Source organism: Scleropages formosus, chromosome 3, assembly GCF_900964775.1.
Source record: "Scleropages formosus chromosome 3, fSclFor1.1, whole genome shotgun sequence".
NCBI lineage: Eukaryota > Metazoa > Chordata > Actinopteri > Osteoglossiformes > Osteoglossidae > Scleropages > Scleropages formosus.
Genome location: NC_041808.1, coordinates 4,970,486 through 4,990,087, shown reverse-complemented (window position 1 = coordinate 4,990,087; position 19,602 = coordinate 4,970,486). Strand labels below are relative to the sequence as shown.

Here is a 19,602-nt window from a genome sequence, read left to right as displayed (position 1 = left end):
AAAGGCGTTGGGTGGAATCACGTCTACGTACAGGTTGTCCTGGAAGTTACTGGAACACAAGGGTCACAACTAGCTTGAAAAATGTGACATTTCTTTTTAATGATCAATCACCTGCATCCTCAGGGGTCATTTATATCATATTTCCACATCCAGATGGTTATAAAGTTCATTCAGACCCAAAAAACTGAGCCACATGTACACATACAGCACAAAGTCTGTACATCAGTGGAACACATACATTCTCTCTGTCTCTCACACACTATGGGTAAAGCTGTACAGTGTTTCTTTGGATTGTGGGAGGAAACCAGAGCACCCAGAGGAAACCCACACAGACACAGGGAGAACATGGAAACTCCACACAGACCGAGCAGGGATCAAACCCACACCCTCTCACACCACCCAGGCCCTGTGAGACAGCAGCACTACTCGCTGTTCCACTGTGCAGCCCAGGTAGCTACAAACAGCACTCTTCGTTCACCAAAAGTTGGAACGTTGCCCCCGTGGGTGCAAGTCTTTTGGTAGATTCTGGAAGGTGTCTCGTGATGGTGGTGGGTTCATGTTGCGATGTTAAGGGGATCATCAGCTTTGGTTTCCAGCTGCCATTGCATCCTGGGAGCTTAGCCATGTGATTTTGTTGGCTTTTCAGTCCTTTCCTTCTTGGATCAGTGTTATCGCATTTAATCCATCACAGTGCACAGCACACGGTCCCTTCATCCTCGTTTTATTGCCGACAGTCCTCACGCCGCAGCACATTGTGTACATTGAAGGTTGCAGTGACGTCGCAGTGACCTCTCAGTGGAATCCCAATGCTGCTCTCCTGAAAGAGAAGAACTGAACTGCTCCAAGGGGTGAGCAAGTAAAGGCTTCATCAGAGGAGAGAGATGCCATCAGGGACGGACTGGGAGTAAAAAACGGCCCTGGATTTTCCCCCAAATAGGCCCCACCACAACTAAAAACAGCCGCTACTATCTCACAATATTACAGTAGTCGATGTATCGCATTTATGGCAAATAACATCACAAAACCCATGGTGATTGAAATAAATTTATTATTGTATGAACTAAAATACTTGAAATATACATAAAAAGAGCAGAACGCAAAAATGTATAATATGACATATAATGATAAACATAAACCTAGAATCTAGAAACCTGAAACAACAGAACTATTCTACAATTTGAGTAGTCATATGTCTGTGTGTGTGTGTGTCTGCATTTAATGTTGAGGGAGTAAAAGCTTCTTCAACAGGTCACTTTTCTCAGCAACTTGGTCTATGACAGTGTCACTTTCAAGGGACATGAGAATGTCTTTCTCTGTGGCCATGAGCATGAATGCTTCCAAGTGTTTCTGGGAATTTGTGCTCCTTAGGTGATTCTTGATGAATTTCAAGATGGAAAAACTCCTCTCACAAGCTACCTGTGTCACAGGCAGAGTCAGCAAGAATTTGTATGCCAATCCAATTATGTGATAGATATTGGTCAGGAGGTTGTACCTTGTGAGGAGTTGATAGCAACAGGTTGGGCAGTTTTTTACAGGTCTTGCAGGTGCTATTTTGTACTTCTCCTTCCTCCCAAACACCAGAATTATCCTCTGCTGTCCTGACCTTATACTCTTCAAGAACAGATTGTTTAAGTCTTGGCCACTGGACTGCAAGGCACTTTAACTCACTTTGCAAATGGGCAGGAGTTGCCATGTTGTCAAATCTGAGCAAGCATTTACTCAGTTCCTGAAATGCAGTATCAGGCAAGCCTGATGAAGAAACTTCAGGAAAATTTCTGGGATCCAGGATAGCCAAGTCTGCATAGAGGGAACCATGAGTTAAAAAGCGTCAATGAATGCTCTCTGTGGCTGTGTCCATGATCTGGTTATGTACCTTGGCTTCATAAGCACTGTTTGCATCTGTAAAGCTCTCATCACTTGCCGTTTCACCAGGCATCATCTTCTTCTTTCTTTTTCGTTTCTCTGGAAGTGTTTCCTCCACTTCAAGTTCACATTCCTCTTCAGACATGAGTTCTGCATTTGCCTACTTAAAATTATCTGCAGCTATCTTCACTGACTCAAAATCTCTAGTAATGTTCTTTAGAACATCTTGAGTGCTCAGAACCATTCGGTGAGCAGATAAGATGTCTATACCATTCATCCGCAGGTATTTTGAGAGTGGTGTTGTGACTTCAGAAATCCTGAGGAAAAGCTGAGCAGTCAAAACTGTCTCATACCTCATTAAAGCCTCTAAGAGCGCTCTTGCTTTGACACGCATTGTTGTTTTCAGGTTTTCCTGGCCTTCAAGGGTTTTCAGTGTCTTCAGCAATGTAGATGCACTGTTCTGGCTTTCCAAAGGACCCAAAGATCTTCTTCAGTGCAGCATCCTTGGCCCACCACCGTGTTTCTCGAATAATGGAAAGGCACTTGTGCCGACTACTCTGGCTTCCCTGCTCCCACACATTCATCCTTTGGTATGACTCACGAAAGAAGATGGCAACATCATTAACCAATGAGAAGAGGGACCCACTGGAAATGGCCACTTCTGTTGTGTCAGCCAGAACTAAGTTTAGGACATGTGGGTAACACCACACATGCACTTGATTTGGTGCTTTGGAAGACAGCAGTGTGGAAAAACCTCTGTATTGGCCTTGCATATTTGATGCACCATCGGTGGCATTACCGATGCAGTTACTGATTTCCAAATTGGATTTTTCCATCACATCTGTGAGCATCTGAACAAAATATTGGCCAGTGGATGCTTCACACTTCACCACTGCAAATAGCCTTTCCTGGACTGTGTCTTTGATGTACCTCAGAATGATAGAGCACTGCTCTTGGGATGTAATGTCTTGGGTTGTGTCACTCTGCACAGAAAACATTTCAGCTTCAGTAACCTCTTTTGCAGTGGTTTCCTGAATAAGCTGCTGGACTGTAGAAATAACCTTGTTGACTGTTGTTTTTGACAAAAATGTCAGAAGAGATCCTCGACCTTTGTTTTGTGTCTGATGCATCTTCTTACTTTTCTCTATGCACTCTGCGAGATGTTCCTTCATGCATACATCATATTTCCCAAGTAAAATGACAAACTCTAAAAAGTTCCCATGATCAGTGCTGTTGTCCTCCAAGGTGTAAGCAGCTTCAGACTGTGTTCCTCTGTAGCTAAGTCCTCTCTTGCCAATAAGCCTCACTATATCAACAACATGTTCCAACACCTGCCGTCTTTTCCGTACTTGATCTCTGTGGGACGCTATTTAGGGACCATGTAGCAAACTGGCTATATCAGCTTTTGATGCTCTTAAAAAATAGGCTTCTGCACAAACTCTGTGAATGTTGCTCCTTTCATGCTCCTCTACTCTTTGGCCAACATGCTTCCAGTCCTGCATCACACTTATGGACTACTTTCATCTGGCCTGGCAAATGCTAAACACACTGAGCAATACAACGTAGGATTCTCCTCCTCACAATATGTGAGCCATTTGCGATTGGTGCCATCTTTAGAATTTAACACTCTCTGCAGAGACAAATTTTTTGTTTTTTGTTGGGGGTAGTAAGAGAAAAATTTCTCCAGGCTGTGACTGTCTGACTTTGGAAATATTGACAGATGGAGCAATCATTCTGACTCTCACTGACACTATGCTTTTCGCTCCTGCAACTACCTTCACCCCAAATAAGCAAATGAATACAGATAAATTGATTTCACATAAATCTCCGTATAACATCTGTCACTTAATATTAAACCAATCCTAAATTACTTTTAGAGTACTTATATATTCTTATAACACTTTGAATGTTATGGAAAGCAAACATTGTTTTAGGTTTATTTTCAAACAAAATGGTTGTCTGCATGATGTTATCTCAATCTTGGGGAGAATTATAGCCTTGCTATAATTTCAGCTGTAGATAACGTGAGAACACCTGATTTTGCAAAAACTGACACGTAGCACCATTAGAACTGTTCATTTCTGTTTGTTTTGAGTGAGTTCGTGGGCAATTTAAAACGGGATGAATGGGTGTGCACTTGGATATTGGCTGGGTTAGCCTACATGCCACGATCAAAATAATATCGTTTTGGTGTCTACTGTTGCCACGCAACGACAAAAGTCACGATATGTGCACAAATTATTTGCAAACTCGCTCATTTTCATGTTACACGTTAATCGGAGCAATCACCTTAGGCTACTTCATTTACTCTATTTTCTAACTCGGTAGCAATGTTGTAACCCGTTGTAGAATCGCTGCTGTCTCATTATGAATGAATGGAATATTCACGTCAGACAACGCGGAGTGATAAATAGCAGTGAACGTTCGGACCTGGAATTTTACTATAGTGCTGTTCATAGGCTACATGCTCTATACATAGTGAGAGAGGCGGGCAAAGGTAACCTGATGTAACTGTCCTGACAGGCTGCTCACCAGAACCATTGGCTCAGGAGCGACTGCTGCTGTCTCTCCCTCATCAGGCTCAAGATTAGGGCTACTACGGCTGGCAACACTAGTGCCAAACATCTGTTATTTTTTTGCATTTTGTAGCGCCGGTCTCTAAGGACTTCGCTTTTTTTCTTTTAGTTTCTCCCAACCGCCTTTATCTTTACGTTTTTTGCTTGCCATCATGAGCCCACTCTCCTTTGCGTCAGTTTCGGTTTATTATAAGCAAAGAAATATTGTATTAGTGCCCCCTTTTGTCGGCTGTCAACGTCACTTAATCTGACAGTTTTTCTTTGATGATGAACCAGCCAGGCCAACGGCCGTCAGACGGACGGCTGTTCTGGACTTCTCCAGAAAGTCCAGATGGTCAGTCCGCCCCTGTGCACAGCCCATTGGAAGGGTATGGATTCCAAACCATCTCCTCTGTCCACATGATGGCAGGATGCCTCTCGACTGGAACAAACAGGAGAAGCGACACTGCATTTTTTCCATATATTGAATATGCGTACTTCTCACATGCAGTGTCCATGAAAGGGTAAAAAGAAATGCTATACTTCAGCATGTGATTTTGCCAATTTCCAAATTTTAAAAAAAAAAATCATAATGTTGATACTGGACTTCAAGCTTGTGAAGGTTTAGCACCAGATTGTCTGAGGATCCTCAGACAGACACATCATACGACACTGTGCAAATAAGTTCGCAGTTGCACCCCTGAAAACTTAAACCATTTTTAAGGCTAAATTAAAGAGTATTATTTTAGTTTTCCAGTAGTTCTGTCTGGAAATAATCTCATAAATCATTTTTGCTATACATTATTAGTCTTTCAATAAAACTGTGGAAGTTTAGGGTAAGGAAGCTAAAATCAAGTGCAGTAATTTTCTTCTGGCACCTCCACACTGAAGACCAGCTTTTCAAAAACACTTTAAGCAGCACTTTAACCATCGCTTGGGTGCAGACTACAGGGCGGATGAGAATGAATGAGTTTCATGTTTATTACATATTTTCTCAGGCACCTCTAAAGCTGAGGTTTAGTTGTGATCAGTCCACAGCAGTGAGAATCATTAGTCCAGCCCAAGGCTCTTAAACTACCGTCCTTACAGGTGTCAGCGTACAAGCTGGGTGTTTGCCCAAGTGATACTGCTGGAGACACCTTTACAGAGCTGAAAGACTGACCCGTGAGGAGTGTCACTGTCATTGTCACAGCTGCTGCGTGCACAAAGGTACAGATGCCATCAGTCCCAGGTGGTCCGCCGCTCCGCCTCGGGAATGATGGACCAGTTGGGAGACGGTGTATCCGCAGCCAACCAGTTGAAATCATCCACCTTGTCCCAGTTGTTCTTGCCACGATCCAGTCCAGAAGCCTCAAAGTGGGCGTCCATCCCCTCGTAGCTCCAGCTGAACGGAGCGAAGCTGACGCCGCTGCAGTCCTCCACAATGGCCCGGCTGGTGACGTGCAGGTAGACACGGGTGTCCGTGGTGTTGTGGGTCCTCAGCTGCTGGCAGGGAAAGGCGAGGGTGCAGCCGGAGCAGCGGTCCACAAACACCGAGCCGGACACGGGGCCGCAAAGCACCTCCGAGTCACGCACGTCTTTGATGTGCAGTGTGGCCGGGGTGCCCAGGAGCTTCACGGTGCAGCCGGTCAGATGCGTGAGGAGCACGTCCCGCTGGTGGATGTCCTCGGGGTCCTTTGTGAGCACCTGCGCGTGAGCACTGGAAAAGCCGCAGCTGTTCCCGCCTCCATCCACCACCTGGATGCCGACATCAGCACCACCCTTGGCATCAGGTTTCGACTCCAACGGCCCCGCCTTCTCTGGAAGAGGTACGCCTTTGGTCCTAGTCGCTGCGGCGCTGCGGGCCTTGAAATTGAACTTCTTCTTGGGAAGGACCTGCTGCCGCTTCTCATCCAGGGAGCTCTGGAGCCTCTGCAGCGCCGCCTGCGCCTGCCTGCACTCGTACTTGGTGAGGAACGCCATACTGTCGTTGAGGAACTTGCGCAGCTGCTGCGTCCGGGATGAGACCTCTTCCAGGAGCTGCGCCGCCCGGCTGCTGTCAGCATCCCAGACGCCGGAGAGCAACGCCTCAATGGCGGCCCTCTCGGCGCCAAACGTGCTCGAGAAGTAGTCTACTTTCTCCTCCGTGACAGACTGGCTCTCCATGGCTTCCCTGCGCCGCTCAACCTCCTCCTGCCGCTCCTGCTCCCTCCGAAGCAGCCGCTCTGGGATTTTAACAGCGCCGCTCACATCCATCTCCCCATTCCTGTTCTGGGACCCGGTCTCTGCTCCCACTACAGCCTCCATCGTAGCTAACGAGCTTCCGTCGTATCGCTACAAGCGTTTGTGCGATTGGGCCAAGGACCGAAAATAGTTTAGTAAAGTGCTTTCCGATTGGTGGAAACCAGTTACGCAAAATGACGCTGCTGACTTCCCTTAAAGAAACAGAACATATTTATATCGCAACGCTGTGCAGAATTCAGTTTTAAACTTTCTCCGCAGTTGTTTTACCACATTTTAACTTAGATCGTTTCATAAAATTATATATGCTATTATATGCATGCGTTGTTGCGGTGTGTCAGACTAAATAATACATAACTTTTTACTTTGATTTCAGCCAGTTAGTTTTATCATAGCAACAATGCCGCAATCACAGTGCCACCTGCTACCATGTGTAGATGATTACCGGTGTATTTTAAGGTAAAATACCTTTTTATATTAGCAGTGCATTTCAGGTAAAGCCACATATACAGTAGCAGGGTCTCAGCTAAAACATAGTCTTCTAAAATGTCTAAATAATGTGATTTATAGATTATTATCCATATAGATTATTCTGATCCGTTATAAAATAAATGCTCACAGTCAATCTAAATCAAGTTCTTTCACTTCTCATTTCAATTTTTTTCAAGCATACTGTACACTTCTATTAGCAAACAAAATTTCAAATTAAGTCCCCCAAGATCCCATCTGAGTTTGTTTGATAATTATTTTATTTTAATTATATTTGATAATTATTATCAAATTAGAAAAAAAAATAAGTTACAGTATCTTATCATAACATACTGTAACTTACTCCTTTACACTTGTCTATTATCATGCTGTTTAGGATTCAGGATCACACCTTTACAGTCAAAACACCAGGCCAGAAAGGTGTAAATGACACAAAATGTTAAATGTTATGTTAAAATATTGTCCTGTTTCGTGAGATTAACATGGACAAATACATTTAATACAACACGCACTGGACCTCTCTTCAGGCACCAAAGAGGCTAAATATAAGACACGATTTTCCTGTCCATTTCATTTAAAACTCATAACTTCTGTAAGAGGGTTTCAGGGGCTATTTCTGATTCAAGGCCCCGGGGGTCATTGCGAGTAAATGGCGTGCAAAGGGGTATCAAGTCCTGCTGGAGGGCACAGCAAGGGGGTCATAATGAGAACAGAAATGATCCTGTCCAGTGTAATGAATGGTGAATAAATGTTATACATATATGAAGGTAAAACTTTAATAACTTACATGGGTTCAGTCCCGCTCATTACTTTGGTTTCGCTTTCTCAACATAATCCTGATTTAACTGGAGTTGTTTCTCACAACACGAGGTAGTGATCTGTAGATTTTTTTTTTTTTTTGCCATGATGCTCTTACTGTGTGTGAGTATAAATTTAAATGTAAACTTCTAGAAGCCTGGAATGTCTAGTTCAGATCCAGTGTCTTCACATTATTTATTACAAAAAATGTCTCTAAAGGAAAAGTCTCCAGAACAATTTGTTGTTGTGGTGCAAAAAATAGGGGGTGTGGTGGCGCAGTAGGTTGGACCGGGTCCCACTCTCCAGTGGGTCTGGGGTTCGAGTCCCGCTTGGGGTGCCTTGCGACGGACTGGCGTCCCGTCCCGTCCTGCGTGTGTCCCCCTTACGCCCTGTGTTGCCGGGTTAGGCTCCGGTTCCCCGTGACCCTGTATGGGACAAGCGGTTCTGAAGATGTGTGTGTGTGTGTGGTGCAAAAAATAGCGTTTTGTATTCCAATATTTGCAGATAATATAATTGATACTGACAGAAATTAGCAGAATTTTTCTTTTCCACTCTTGCCTTTCTGTCGTGGATTTGTCTCCCTCTGCCGCCCAATTCCACCACCTACAACTTCGTCACCTGTACAGACTTCCAGGAAATAGTTGCTATTTTTGGGTAAACGTTCACTGTTTGAAGAGGAAATTAATTTGTAAAACACAATGTTGAGTAAATTCTTTCGCCGCGTGCCGTACACGAGCGGGACGCCGGTAACGCGCCCCCGGTCGCCCCGCGAGCCGGGCGCCGCGCGCGTGCAGCGACCACGTTAGCGTCCTCGGGGCCGCTCGCGTGCGACTCGCTGCTGCGCCGCCGCTGCTGGTTCTGTTGCTGTTGCTGTGTGCGCGAGCGGCGCTGCCCCGCCGGCCCGTGCAGCCATGGCGAGGAAACCCCGTCGACGCGGCACCGCTTTTTCATGACGGTGAGTTCCCCCTTCGAGTGTATTATAATTTTTGTGATAAAATTTTCAAGGGAAAAAACACACGCGCGCACACACAGCCTCCTTCCTCCCCTTCCTTCGGGGAGGGAAAAGTGAGAGACGGAAAAAAAGATGAGCGGGAGAGAATACAGACAGAAGAGAGGGAAAGTCAGTGTGTGCAAGGGAGAGGAGGAGGAGGAGAGCAAATTAAAAGTTGCCAGACGGAGATTGTGTTTCCAGAGGACTCGCCTCGTCACCTCGGACCTCTCGGCCTATGCTAATTTTAAATAAATATTTATGGTGGTGCTCCATTAGCTGAGTGTGTTCGCGACGGAGGAGGGGGGGGACAGTTGCCACTGTGGGCCGGCAATGGAGGGGCTGTGCGTGGACACACGTCAGGATGGGCTCGCGGACAGGCGCGCGCCTAGCGGGGCGAATCCACGCTCGTGCAGACGTGTCGCAGTTAGGAGAGGAGCAGCCGCAGTGGAACCCGGAGCCCAGTGTGTGTGTGTGTTGTTTGAGCGAGTGTGTCTGTGTGCGCGCGCGCGAGCGCGAGCATGTGTGGACAGGCTTCCCGAGGAGCTCGGTGAAAAAGAGCCGGATCCTGCGGAGGGGAACTGGGTACACACGTTTCCAAGGAGATTAAAGATGGTCATTAATGTTTCCAGCGATTCGTGGACGTTGAAAATGGTTACTGCCGTTTCCAGAGAGACTGAACCCCTGATGTTCATACATCTAGAGACTAAAACCGATGTTTCCAAAGGTCCAGCGAGGCTCAAAAATGGTTACCGATGATGTTTCCTGAGATACTAAAATTGGTTACTAATCATGTTCCCAATTAAATGATTCAGGAGCATGAAATTGGTAACCAATGTAAACACTTGGTAACTAATGTAAACAAGTAAAACGTGTCTCTTGCGTCCAGAGAGATTAAAACTGGTTACTAGTCACACTCTGAAACTGGAACTTATCATAAGTTGCTACATAAGTCTTATGTTCTCAAAGATTCAGAGATGTATCCAAAGACATTTAAAGTGTTTATCGCTCATGTCAGTGTGTCCACACTATGTTGTTATGCCGGTCTCTAAGAGCCGAAGGAAAAGATGAAATAAAACACAGTTTAATCTCCCATTTTGTTTTATATAACACTATTTTAAATGTATTTTTCAAAATCAAAGTCCGTTTCGTTTGTCTTGCTACTCGGGTCTTTTCCGCGTTCGTCGTCTGATGTGGTGTTGAACCCAACCAGGGCGGTTATTTTCATTATCTTTGTGGAAATGTTGAATGAAATTACCAAAATTATCTTATAAACGACATTTTCTTATGGCAACCGGTTTCTGCTGCCCACTCTTTGTTTATCGAATTATTTTAAGGTGATGTGTGTGCTGCGTGTCAACTCCACACTTAACTGTATGTTTTTTGCTAAAATAAAATGTTAAAATATAACGTGTCGTATTTTATTTAAAACTTAGTATTTAGACATTTTATTTGCAGAAGGAAATGTTCAGTTGCCACGGGACAGCTAAATTTCATATTTGAGCTCGTAATGGCGACTACCGTTGCCTTGTGTTGGATTTGAGGCAGTTTTACTTTAAATTACAGTATTGAATTGATACGGTTCAGATGACCCACAATCTCGGAATTCACCAAAATAATTCGATTTCTTGTGACCCAACTGTAAATCTTTAAGTAACAGCCCAAAGTTCGCTGTTTAAATGTCACTATTTTATTACACAAAACGAACTGGTCAAGTGAATTTATCATCAAAATATTATTCAACGTTCCCTCTCTTCACCACCAGTATACCGGGTCTTATTTCGCTGATATTTCGACGCTGGCAAAACGCTTACTGTCAGTTTCTCTCCTGACATTGGTATTTATTTTCTTTTATCTTTTTATTAACGTTTAAAGTGCTTCATGTCCGTCTGGCCCGCTGCCAAAAAGGACCTCCTTCTTCCGAGGAGATCCGCCATTTTGATCTGCTGTCTCCCGTCTCGCTCACATACGAATGAGTTTCTAATCTTTTACAAATAATTTTTAAACGACATGCTGTCATAAAATACCGAATACAAAGCTTTAAAACGGCGATAAATGGCATTACACGCATTAAAATGTAGTATATTAACTTTTATCCAGTGAAACACAGTGGTCCATATAAGTATGAAATCCACGTCAAGATGGTATCTCAGTGGGTCCCTGAAGCAGGGTAATGATTAACCCCTAATAGATCTGCAAAACACAAACATGTTTTATTATCTTCAAGATACCACATTGATCCAACAAGTAAATAATAAACAGTGTCCTTTTAATGATTTCCCATCTTCAGAATGATAAGGTGTGGTGGATGTGTTTGGTGGGATCTGTTGGTCAATGAAGCCCAACATTGAAGGTGACAAGGAGACACCCTCTCTAGTTGTTTTGAGTATCTTAATAGTAAAATAGCATTAGAAGAGGGCTCTGAAAATTTTCCAAACTTTCCAGAACTAATGACCACAAATTCACATCAGCTGCTGCATGGTTAACATCTTGACCTTGGACTGTTGACCTTGGTCACTATCACTCCATGTGGCTTCCATGACCACTTCCCAAAATTATAGCTGGCATTGCTGGATACCCTGGACTACTGCTGGGTTTTCTCACTGAAAAAAATGACAGGCAGGTCCAGCAGGTGTGATATCCCATTTTTTGGCCCCTTTAGGCTTAGATTTAGACTGATAGTCCATACTGATGGAGACATGTCACGTCAAGTGTCCAGCTGTGTACACATTAAGTGTGTGACTTGTTTTGTGCAGATGGTCCCGAGTGGTTTTATCTCACAATTTTGAAGTAATGCTCACTACTTCAATTCTGTCATCTCTTCATGCAGAAGTTCAAAGGTGCTAAATGATCTACCCCATGGTTACCAGCAGAAGTCAGTAAGTACCACCCCATCATGACCACAGGGTTTCCTGTCTGGTGTATTTTGGTTAAATCAGACAAGCCTTTACAAGATAGAGATTGAAATTTCATCTTTTTTCGCTTTTGATGTCATGTTGTGTTCTAAATTTGTGCGTGTGAGATATCTATACTTCATTTACATTTATTTATTTAGCAGACGCTTTTCTCTGAAGCGACTTCCTATGGATACTATGTAGTGTTATCAGCCCACACACGTTATTAACCGTGGTGACTTACACTGCTAGATGCGCTACTTGTAATGGGTTACTTATCCATACACCGGTGAAACACACTCTCTCTGTGTCACTCACACACATATCTGTGTCACATATATGTAACGTCTCTTCATTCCTTAGGTGCCATGGATGATGAAGATGATCAACGTCTGCTAGATATTATAGGGTGAGTGTCCATTCTGCCCCATGAAAAATCTCATTCCATCCAGGGTTTAACAATACTTAGCCTAGTGCTGGAATAGGCTCTGGACCACCATGACCCTTGCTTGATCAAGCAGCAGAGGTTGTGACAGTTGAGTGGACCTGTGGAACTTAAGGAGTGTTTTTTTTTTTTATTTTTTATTTTTTATACTCTGACTACACTCACCCTGACTGCTTGCTTCTGACCACCATCTGCTTCCTGTGCACCAGATGGAGACACACACACACACACACATACACAATTAACTTCTTCTACTGCTTCCTCTCATGCAGAGATGTGCAGGCCTTGAACGACTATCTTCATGGATCCAACAGCAAGTCGGTAGGTCTTTCCCTGTTAGAATTCTAAAGTGAAATTCCAACAGAAGAATCTGGACCAAATGTGGTGTCTGAGAGCAGCTGCATTCAATGAAAAACACTAGATGAGATTTGTGTTAAGTGGGTGTATCACAGTGCTAACCGGCACTGATGTTTTAACTGTAAGTTGATGCAAATAACAAATGCAAAAAAGTTTAATATACATGTTATGATAATGAGAGGAAAGAAAAGCTTTTCAGTTTATGGAGCGTTTCCTGTTCTCATGGATGTGGGGTTTGTTTAACATTTTTATAATTTGTTTGAAATAACTGAATTTTATCTGCTGTGACCTTTTGCAGATTGATGCAAATGACGTAGCGAACGCCACCTTTGGCTCGGCCGACAATTTCTTTGCGAATAATGCTGTGAGTAGCTGGTGAACGGCAGCTTTGAGCAAACTACGCATGCATTGATCTGAAGGTTTTTGGGTTTAAATTTTATTTACATGCTGTTGACAACATAAATAGCATGTAAATGTATAATATAGGGGGCGCGGTGGCGCAGTGGGTTGTACCACAGTCCTGCTCTCCAGGGGGTCTGGGGTTCGAGTCCCGCTTGGGGTGCCTTGCGACGGACTGGCGTCCCGTCCCGGGTGTGTCTCCTCCCCCTCCGGCCTTACGCCCTGTGTTGCCGGGTAGGCTCCGGTTCCCCCGCGACCCCATATGGGACAAGCGGTTCTGAAGATGTGTGTGTGTGTGTATAATATTTAAGTTGCTTGAATGGGAGGCTCTCTTACTGGGAGGAGTAAGTAGCAGGGCCTTTAATGGCATCTTTTTAACTTCTGAACAAATGTATATATTTGTATAGCAGCATTACAGATCCTTTCTCATTGTTCCATAGATTTGCTTTCAGATTTGATTTGCTCATCTTTACTTTTCCTATAGGGTGACCTTGACTCAAGCCTGAAGCATGATGGTGACCACCTTGCTATGGGAGGGGAAGCTGGAGGGGTGGATCTTAATTTCTCCAGCAGCTTGCAATTCATTGAGGACGAACTGGGTGGAGCTTCTCCATCGGGTGCAGAGCTGGGGGAGGAGCAGCCCTTTGACATCCTCCAGAAGTCTTTATTGGAAGCGGACATTACCGAGCAGACATTGGCTCAGGAGGCACTGTTGGAATCCACGCCAGTTCCTGCGGTCTTCCCCCAGCAGGTGGTTTCTGGAGCTGGCTTTGAGGGAGTGGCTGCGGCGGGGATTCCTTTCTCTGGGACTCAACCTCAAGGCTTCCTTCAGCAATCTCTGCAGAATGGCTCCTCTGTGGGACACATCCAGGTTCTTGGGTCATTCAGCGGTGCCCCCTCTGTGATGACAGCCACCAGCATGTTGGTACAAAGGCCAGCAGGACAAGTTAGTGCCAGTGGGCAGGGCTCTGTGTTCAACCCGACCCCTGGTGGGGCGCAGGTCCCTGTACCCCTCAGTGGCTGCGGGGCCCCCATTCCTCTCCAGAACATTATCATCCAGAGGGGACCTACTCCTCAGGCCCTGGTCAGACCCATCCAGCCTAAGCCCCTCTCAGTGGGCGGGCAGACAGTATACAGCCTGGGTGTCCAAATCCCCACAGCTGCTGGCTCACCTCAGTCCACCCAGCAGGTCAAGGTGGTCAGCCACTCTGGCAGCATTGTGATCCACCCGTCCCTGGGGCAGCAGCCGCAGCAGCAGCAGCAGCAAAGCAGCCTGTCTGCGGGGCAGTTTATACTGCCCACTTCAATCTCCCTCACCTCAGACCCCTCTGGCCACAGCTTACAGGCGCTGAATGGGCCAGTGCTCCAGACTGCGCAGCCCGCACAGCCGGTTGTCACCGCTGAAGACACCACCACCAGCACCACATACTCCATCCTGACCAATCACAGCGCAGCAGCCACTGTGCAGCTGGTTGCAGGGCAGGGCTTTGCGACCGGTGGGCATCTGATTGTGAACCAGGGTATCGTCAGCAGCCAGGTGGGGCAGAGTGCCCCCGCACTCCTGCAGGTTTCTGGGACACCAGGGACCACGGCCAAAGCCTGGGTGGGCTTGTCCAGCAGCACTTCAGCTATCCCCACCCCCAGTCCTGTTCAGGCAATGCCCATCCAGAGTCACTTTACCCTAGTGAACTCCACTGGCCCCACCTCCTCTGAGTACTCCAGTCAGATTGCAGGGGGGGTATCTGTAGGGCTCCAGGCACAACCGCAGGTGTCGGTTAATCTGGGTCAACGTGTTTTGGTCCCCGTGGCGCAAGGCTCCGCCTCCTCCTCTCAGATAGGGGTGTCGGATCAGCAATTTCAGACACAGGTGTTCGCTGTTGGCCAGGTGAGATGAGCACCTAGTTTGTTTTCAGTCCCTTTCTCAGACCATATGTCCATATTATGTTTTTTCCTCTCCACATTTACATCTTCATTCAGATTTATCTTCACTTTCTCTTTTCCTCACCATCCATCCTCTTTCTACTTTCTCTTTTTTCTCTGCACTCCCATTCACTTTCTACATTTTTATTTTCTATTATTTTGTAAAACGATTGCTTTATTCAGAATCATCAGCGTAAGACTATAAGGAGCATACGTGTTGTTGTTGATGATATAGTTAACGTTTAATTAATACATCAAAATGGTTAATTTTAGCTTAGTTGCAAAATATACATAGATACTTTTGCTTCTCTCAGTCGTAAGCTCTAGGTCTGCTCTACAGGGATTGGAGTAATTTCCTTTCTTTTTACCCATAGGGCTCTTCATCAGCACTTCCCAGTCTGCGGTTGGGCAACGTTTTGGGGGAAAAGGGTACGGACTGGACAAATTGTGTGTGTGTGTGTCTCTGTGTGTGTCTAACATGACTAACTAGTCTTGTCCCATTTTTTCTTTCCAAGCTGTGAAAACTTTGCCTCCCTCCAGCCAAGTGGAATCTTTCCACACAGTATCCTCAAAGGTAAGGACGTCCACTTCGCCGCAGTGCTGTTGTCATGCTGGATGTGTGCCTCAGAAGTGCAGCTGAGACAGATGCTTGAGTTTTATTTTCATTAAGAGTGAGTTGTTTTTCCTCCTCCTGTAGCTGAACCCGCAGAACAGACCCGCGATACAACAGCTCACCAAGGGAGATCTGTAAGTTAGGGGGTCCTGCTGTCCTTTACTGTCCAGGTGTGACTGAAGAAGGCTAGGGATGCTGTTAGGACACTTTAGGATGTCCAAATGGCTATGTTGTGTTTTGTTGTTGAGCACTCTGTATGACTTGATGTGACTCTGTGGGTGCAGTGTTGTGGGGGACCCCTGAGGGCTCTATATATGACCCTGTGTGAAGCTGTGTGGCCCTTCCTGACTCCAGCCATACTGTCACAGGGTCCTCCAGCAGCTACATGAGGACCGTGTCAGGGTCCTGTCCGCGAACAGGTCTCCCTTCTCCTCATGGGAGGATGCCTTCCTCCGGCTGCTGCCTTTTCACGTGTTCCAGGGGGCCCTGCCCACCGATGCGGACTTTGTGAAAGGTGACCTCCTGCATGCTTTCCCACTCCTCTGGTGCAGAACGTACAGGTTGACTTACATATCCCTGATGGTGTCCTGCTTCCGCCTGCAGTGGACCAGGAGTTTGAGGCAGTGGCCACGGATGTGCTCAAGAGAACACAAGCAATGCTGAGCAAGTACCGGCGCCTCCTGCTGGCTGAGGCAGAGGTGGGTCCCTGGACTCTCAGTCACAGTTCACAAGGGAAAACGATCAGCAGAGAATCTCCTATCACAGAGCAGAATGTCTTCTTTAATGATCACTGTGCACCTGTGGTGCTATAAGCCGCACTTTTTCCTACCGCAATATGACCCCCGACCTCCTGCCCTCTGTGCAGCGAACCAGTCCCTCGTCAGAGATAGTGATGATTGCCCGGACCTTCAACCAGGAGGAACGTCGAGAGCTGACCCAGGACAAGCGGATGGCTCTGGTGGACCCTGGTAAGAGAGAGGTGCCACAGAACACAATAAATAAGTTGGAAAAAATCAAATATCTGTTCTCTGGGATGAATTCCAGGAGGCATCATTTCTGCTTTTCTCTTTCAGAGGGATTTCTAGAGGATTTTTGCTGCGTCGTAAAGCCAGCGGAAGCCAGCTGTGTTGGGGGTGCTCATTTATCTGCTGGTTGCCATAGTGACACTTCAGGCTTGGCGATAGATGGGTACAGGACAGAGGCAGCTGGGGATCAGGGGTCGGAGGTTGACCCACACTCGGCAGCGATTGGAATCAACCCAGATGTGAAGAACTGTCAAAGGCCAGCACAGCACTACATGGAAGTTAATGCTCTACCCCAGGGGCCGGGGTTAGAGCAAAGCCTACTGCCAGTGGCTGACACGGATTCTGTCTTGGAGGCGGCCGTAAACAGCATATTGGAGTGCTAGTCGGTGTTTAAGATTCATCCATCACAACCTCTGATGATTCTGCAGGTTTTTGATGGAACAAACAGAGGACACTGAGTCACCAGAGGGGTCACAACTCCACAGGCCACACCCTATGTGCCTGCTCTCCCAGCAGTTTTACATGAAGAAGCTTCCGGCGATTTCTGCAGAGGGAAAGCATCTCCGGTCCCAAATGTTCACATTATTTTCTTGTGAGATTGCACACATGCCATTTTTCTGGCAGCTTCCCTGGCCTTCAGCTGCTCTCAGATCATTTCAGCACCCTGTCTGTCTTACTGATGGCTCTGCCTGTCAGAAGATGCTGCAACACAGAAATACCCTACATTTTCTTTTCTTTTTTGTTTGTATTTTATTACTCATTATTACGTTATACACCTTTTTTTGCTTGTTTTCAGTCTGTGTATTTTTTGTACCTTACAGGTATGTGACCCCAGCCTCTTTACAGTGGATTTGAATGGGGTGATGCAGAGCCTCAGATTGGGGCTGTAATGTTAATATAATTTTTCTTTTTTTATTTTCTTTTATTTAAAAGGGTTGTGAATATTTTGTTGCTCGTAATGCAGCACGTTCAGTTTTCCGCATTTCGCGTCGTCTGCCCAGGTGGCTATAACTCTGAAGAAGTATTGCAGCTGTGCATCCTGGGTGGCAGTTTCTCTTTGTCGTTTCAGTGTCACAGATCGACAGATGTTGAGAGAGCACCGATACTGTGATCTGATACGATGCGTAATTTTGGACGAGCCTTCGGACTTTGCAGTCTCCGTACAAGATTTCTCTAAGGTTGAAATTGCTGTCCTCTCAGTTGTATATTGCTTTGGAGAAAAACCTCCAAACTGCAAAATAAGTAAATGTTAACTGTAACAGGACAGTTATTTGCAGGAGAACCCAGGCCTGTTGCAATTGTTACAACATCCTGCAGGGGACAGAAATGAGCAACTGAGGCCAATCCTCCTGTAAACAGGCCCAAATTTTCTTGTATTCACGCACTTGTTTTTACTTAACTCTACTCATCATGGCTTTACTGTTGTACTTCACCCTCACCTAGGGATTCAGATGCCAGTCATGTATAAATATGACAAATATTGAAATGTTCAGAGCCCCAGAGGACCAGGGTTTAATACCCTAGGCATTTTAGCATCGCAGAGTTGTCAACGACAATGTGCAATTACCAAACTCCCAAAGCTCTTCCTGTGATGGGAAGATAACAATGACCTCCAGCCTCCCTTTCTGACATTTTAATGTGGGCATTTTTCCTGATCTCTACCTTTAAAATGTTGTCCTTTTGTAAATTAATACAAATTTGTGAGCAACGTGCAGAACTGTTTCCTGAGCTTTTTGTTTTTTGAAGAAGAAGCCTCTTATGTGTGTATTTTAACCTGTACTCATTACGATCGTGTAAACTGACTTCGGAGGCAACATGTCAGATCTCTGACCTTTTCCTCCCGGGGCTCAGCTTTCTCAGCCTGTTTCAGTCGAAGGGTAAATGCTCCTTATGAGCGGAGCTAAAAGTTTGTCAGTGATTGACTACAATAGATGTTTCTTTATTCGAAGGAGGAATGTAGATGGATGGGAAGGAATGCAACAGAAGAGCGGGAAGCTGGAGTAAAGAAAGGTTTATGAAATGCAAGTGTCTTTTAGAAAGTGGCCGTTGATGGCAGATTCTAAGTAACGTGTGTGTGTGTATTGATGACCGGTTGTTCATTTACTTTTTGCTTCTGTAGTAAAATGTACACTACATGTTTGTCTCTTTCACAGTGCAATTATGAATGATCCCATAACATAAATACATTTGTGATCGTCCTCTGAAAGCAGCGGAGAATTGCAAAGCCCACATTTTGAAGGACATTGTTGCCTTAAGACTGAATGGGAAAAGAAAACTGATTGCTTTTCGTTGTGTACTTTGCTGTTTTTAATGTTTGTAGCCTTCTCAGTCTGCCTACCAAGGTGAAGATCTTTACTGTCTTTTTCCACAGCTTCTCATTGCCATTATCACTTTGAGTTTATTTAAAACTGACTTTCCTACCATTTCGTTTGTATCGTATATCAGTACCTCTGAAAACTTGATTTGTATAGTTTTTGTATGAATATGGGAAAATGAATATACAGAATATTTATAAACTTTTTGTAAAAACCAATGAAAAGGCTAAAAGGCAGTTATTTTTATTATGTCAGCTGTGGGGTGTGACTGTGGAAATTGAAATGTTGCCATGTTGTTGATTCTCTGTTTCTACACGGTTTTGTTGGGGTGTTCAGTGCTGAAACAGATGAAAAACAGGAGAAGAATCAAACATTATTAAAATAATTTTTAAATACAAGCAAAGATTTCCATTTCTTGTGTATCTCTCACCAGGCACCAGGTCATCACATCATAACTAATAATATCAGAATATTCATATTAGCTGAGCACTGGTGATAAGTGTTTTTGCTCTGAGATTTTTCACCAGGGGAAAGGAGCAGTGCTGCAGCTTCCCAGCACCTGGGCTGGTTGGGTGTAGGTTTGAACCCAGCACAGTTGGTGTGGAGTTTGCATGTTCTCCGCATGTCTGCATGGGTTTTCTCTCACAGCCCAGAGATGTGCAGCTAAGGTGAAAACAAACACTCTAAATTTGCTGTATTATGTGAATGGGTGAGTGTGGGT

The 19,602-nt window shown here is 45.2% G+C and overlaps 2 protein-coding genes across 3 annotated transcripts; one reads left to right on the top strand and one right to left on the bottom strand.

The window, feature by feature from the left end:
* Window positions 1-3,836: 3,836 nt before the first annotated feature.
* On the bottom strand, window positions 3,837-6,718 carry tbcc (tubulin folding cofactor C). Its single transcript, XM_018749171.2, has 2 exons — window positions 5,581-6,718; window positions 3,837-4,860 (listed from the first exon to the last, which is right to left on the bottom strand). The coding sequence occupies exon 1, from the start codon at window positions 6,702-6,704 to the stop codon at window positions 5,640-5,642; it is 1,065 nt and encodes a 354-aa protein (XP_018604687.1). The 5' UTR covers window positions 6,705-6,718; the 3' UTR covers window positions 3,837-4,860; window positions 5,581-5,639.
* Window positions 6,719-8,406: 1,688 nt separating this feature from the next.
* LOC108932623 (BRD4-interacting chromatin-remodeling complex-associated protein-like) lies at window positions 8,407-19,236 on the top strand. 2 transcript variants are annotated; one of them, XM_018749164.2, is made up of 13 exons: window positions 8,407-8,880; window positions 11,744-11,792; window positions 12,171-12,216; window positions 12,525-12,573; window positions 12,908-12,973; window positions 13,493-14,893; window positions 15,303-15,357; window positions 15,444-15,502; window positions 15,626-15,675; window positions 15,910-16,055; window positions 16,145-16,239; window positions 16,407-16,509; window positions 16,615-19,236. In XM_018749164.2, exons 3-13 carry the CDS (start codon window positions 12,176-12,178, stop codon window positions 16,947-16,949), a joined length of 2,400 nt encoding a protein of 799 aa, XP_018604680.2. In that variant the 5' UTR covers window positions 8,407-8,880; window positions 11,744-11,792; window positions 12,171-12,175; the 3' UTR covers window positions 16,950-19,236. The 2 variants fall into 2 exon arrangements, with proteins under 2 accessions (XP_018604680.2, XP_029106570.1); XM_029250737.1 differs by lacking the exon at window positions 8,407-8,880 and having other exon boundaries at window positions 11,727-11,792.
* Window positions 19,237-19,602: the final 366 nt, after the last annotated feature.

Coding starts and splice junctions, on each gene's coding strand:
- tbcc (XM_018749171.2), bottom strand. CDS start 6,704: ATGGAGGCTGTAGTGGGAGCAGAGACCGGGTCCCAGAACAGGAATGGG.
- LOC108932623 (XM_018749164.2), top strand. CDS start 12,176: ATGGATGATGAAGATGATCAACGTCTGCTAGATATTATAGG. Junction 14,894..15,302: donor AGGTGTTCGCTGTTGGCCAG/GTGAGATGAGCA, acceptor TTTTACCCATAG/GGCTCTTCATCAGCACTTCC. Junction 16,510..16,614: donor GATGGCTCTGGTGGACCCTG/GTAAGAGAGAGG, acceptor TTTCTCTTTCAG/AGGGATTTCTAGAGGATTTT.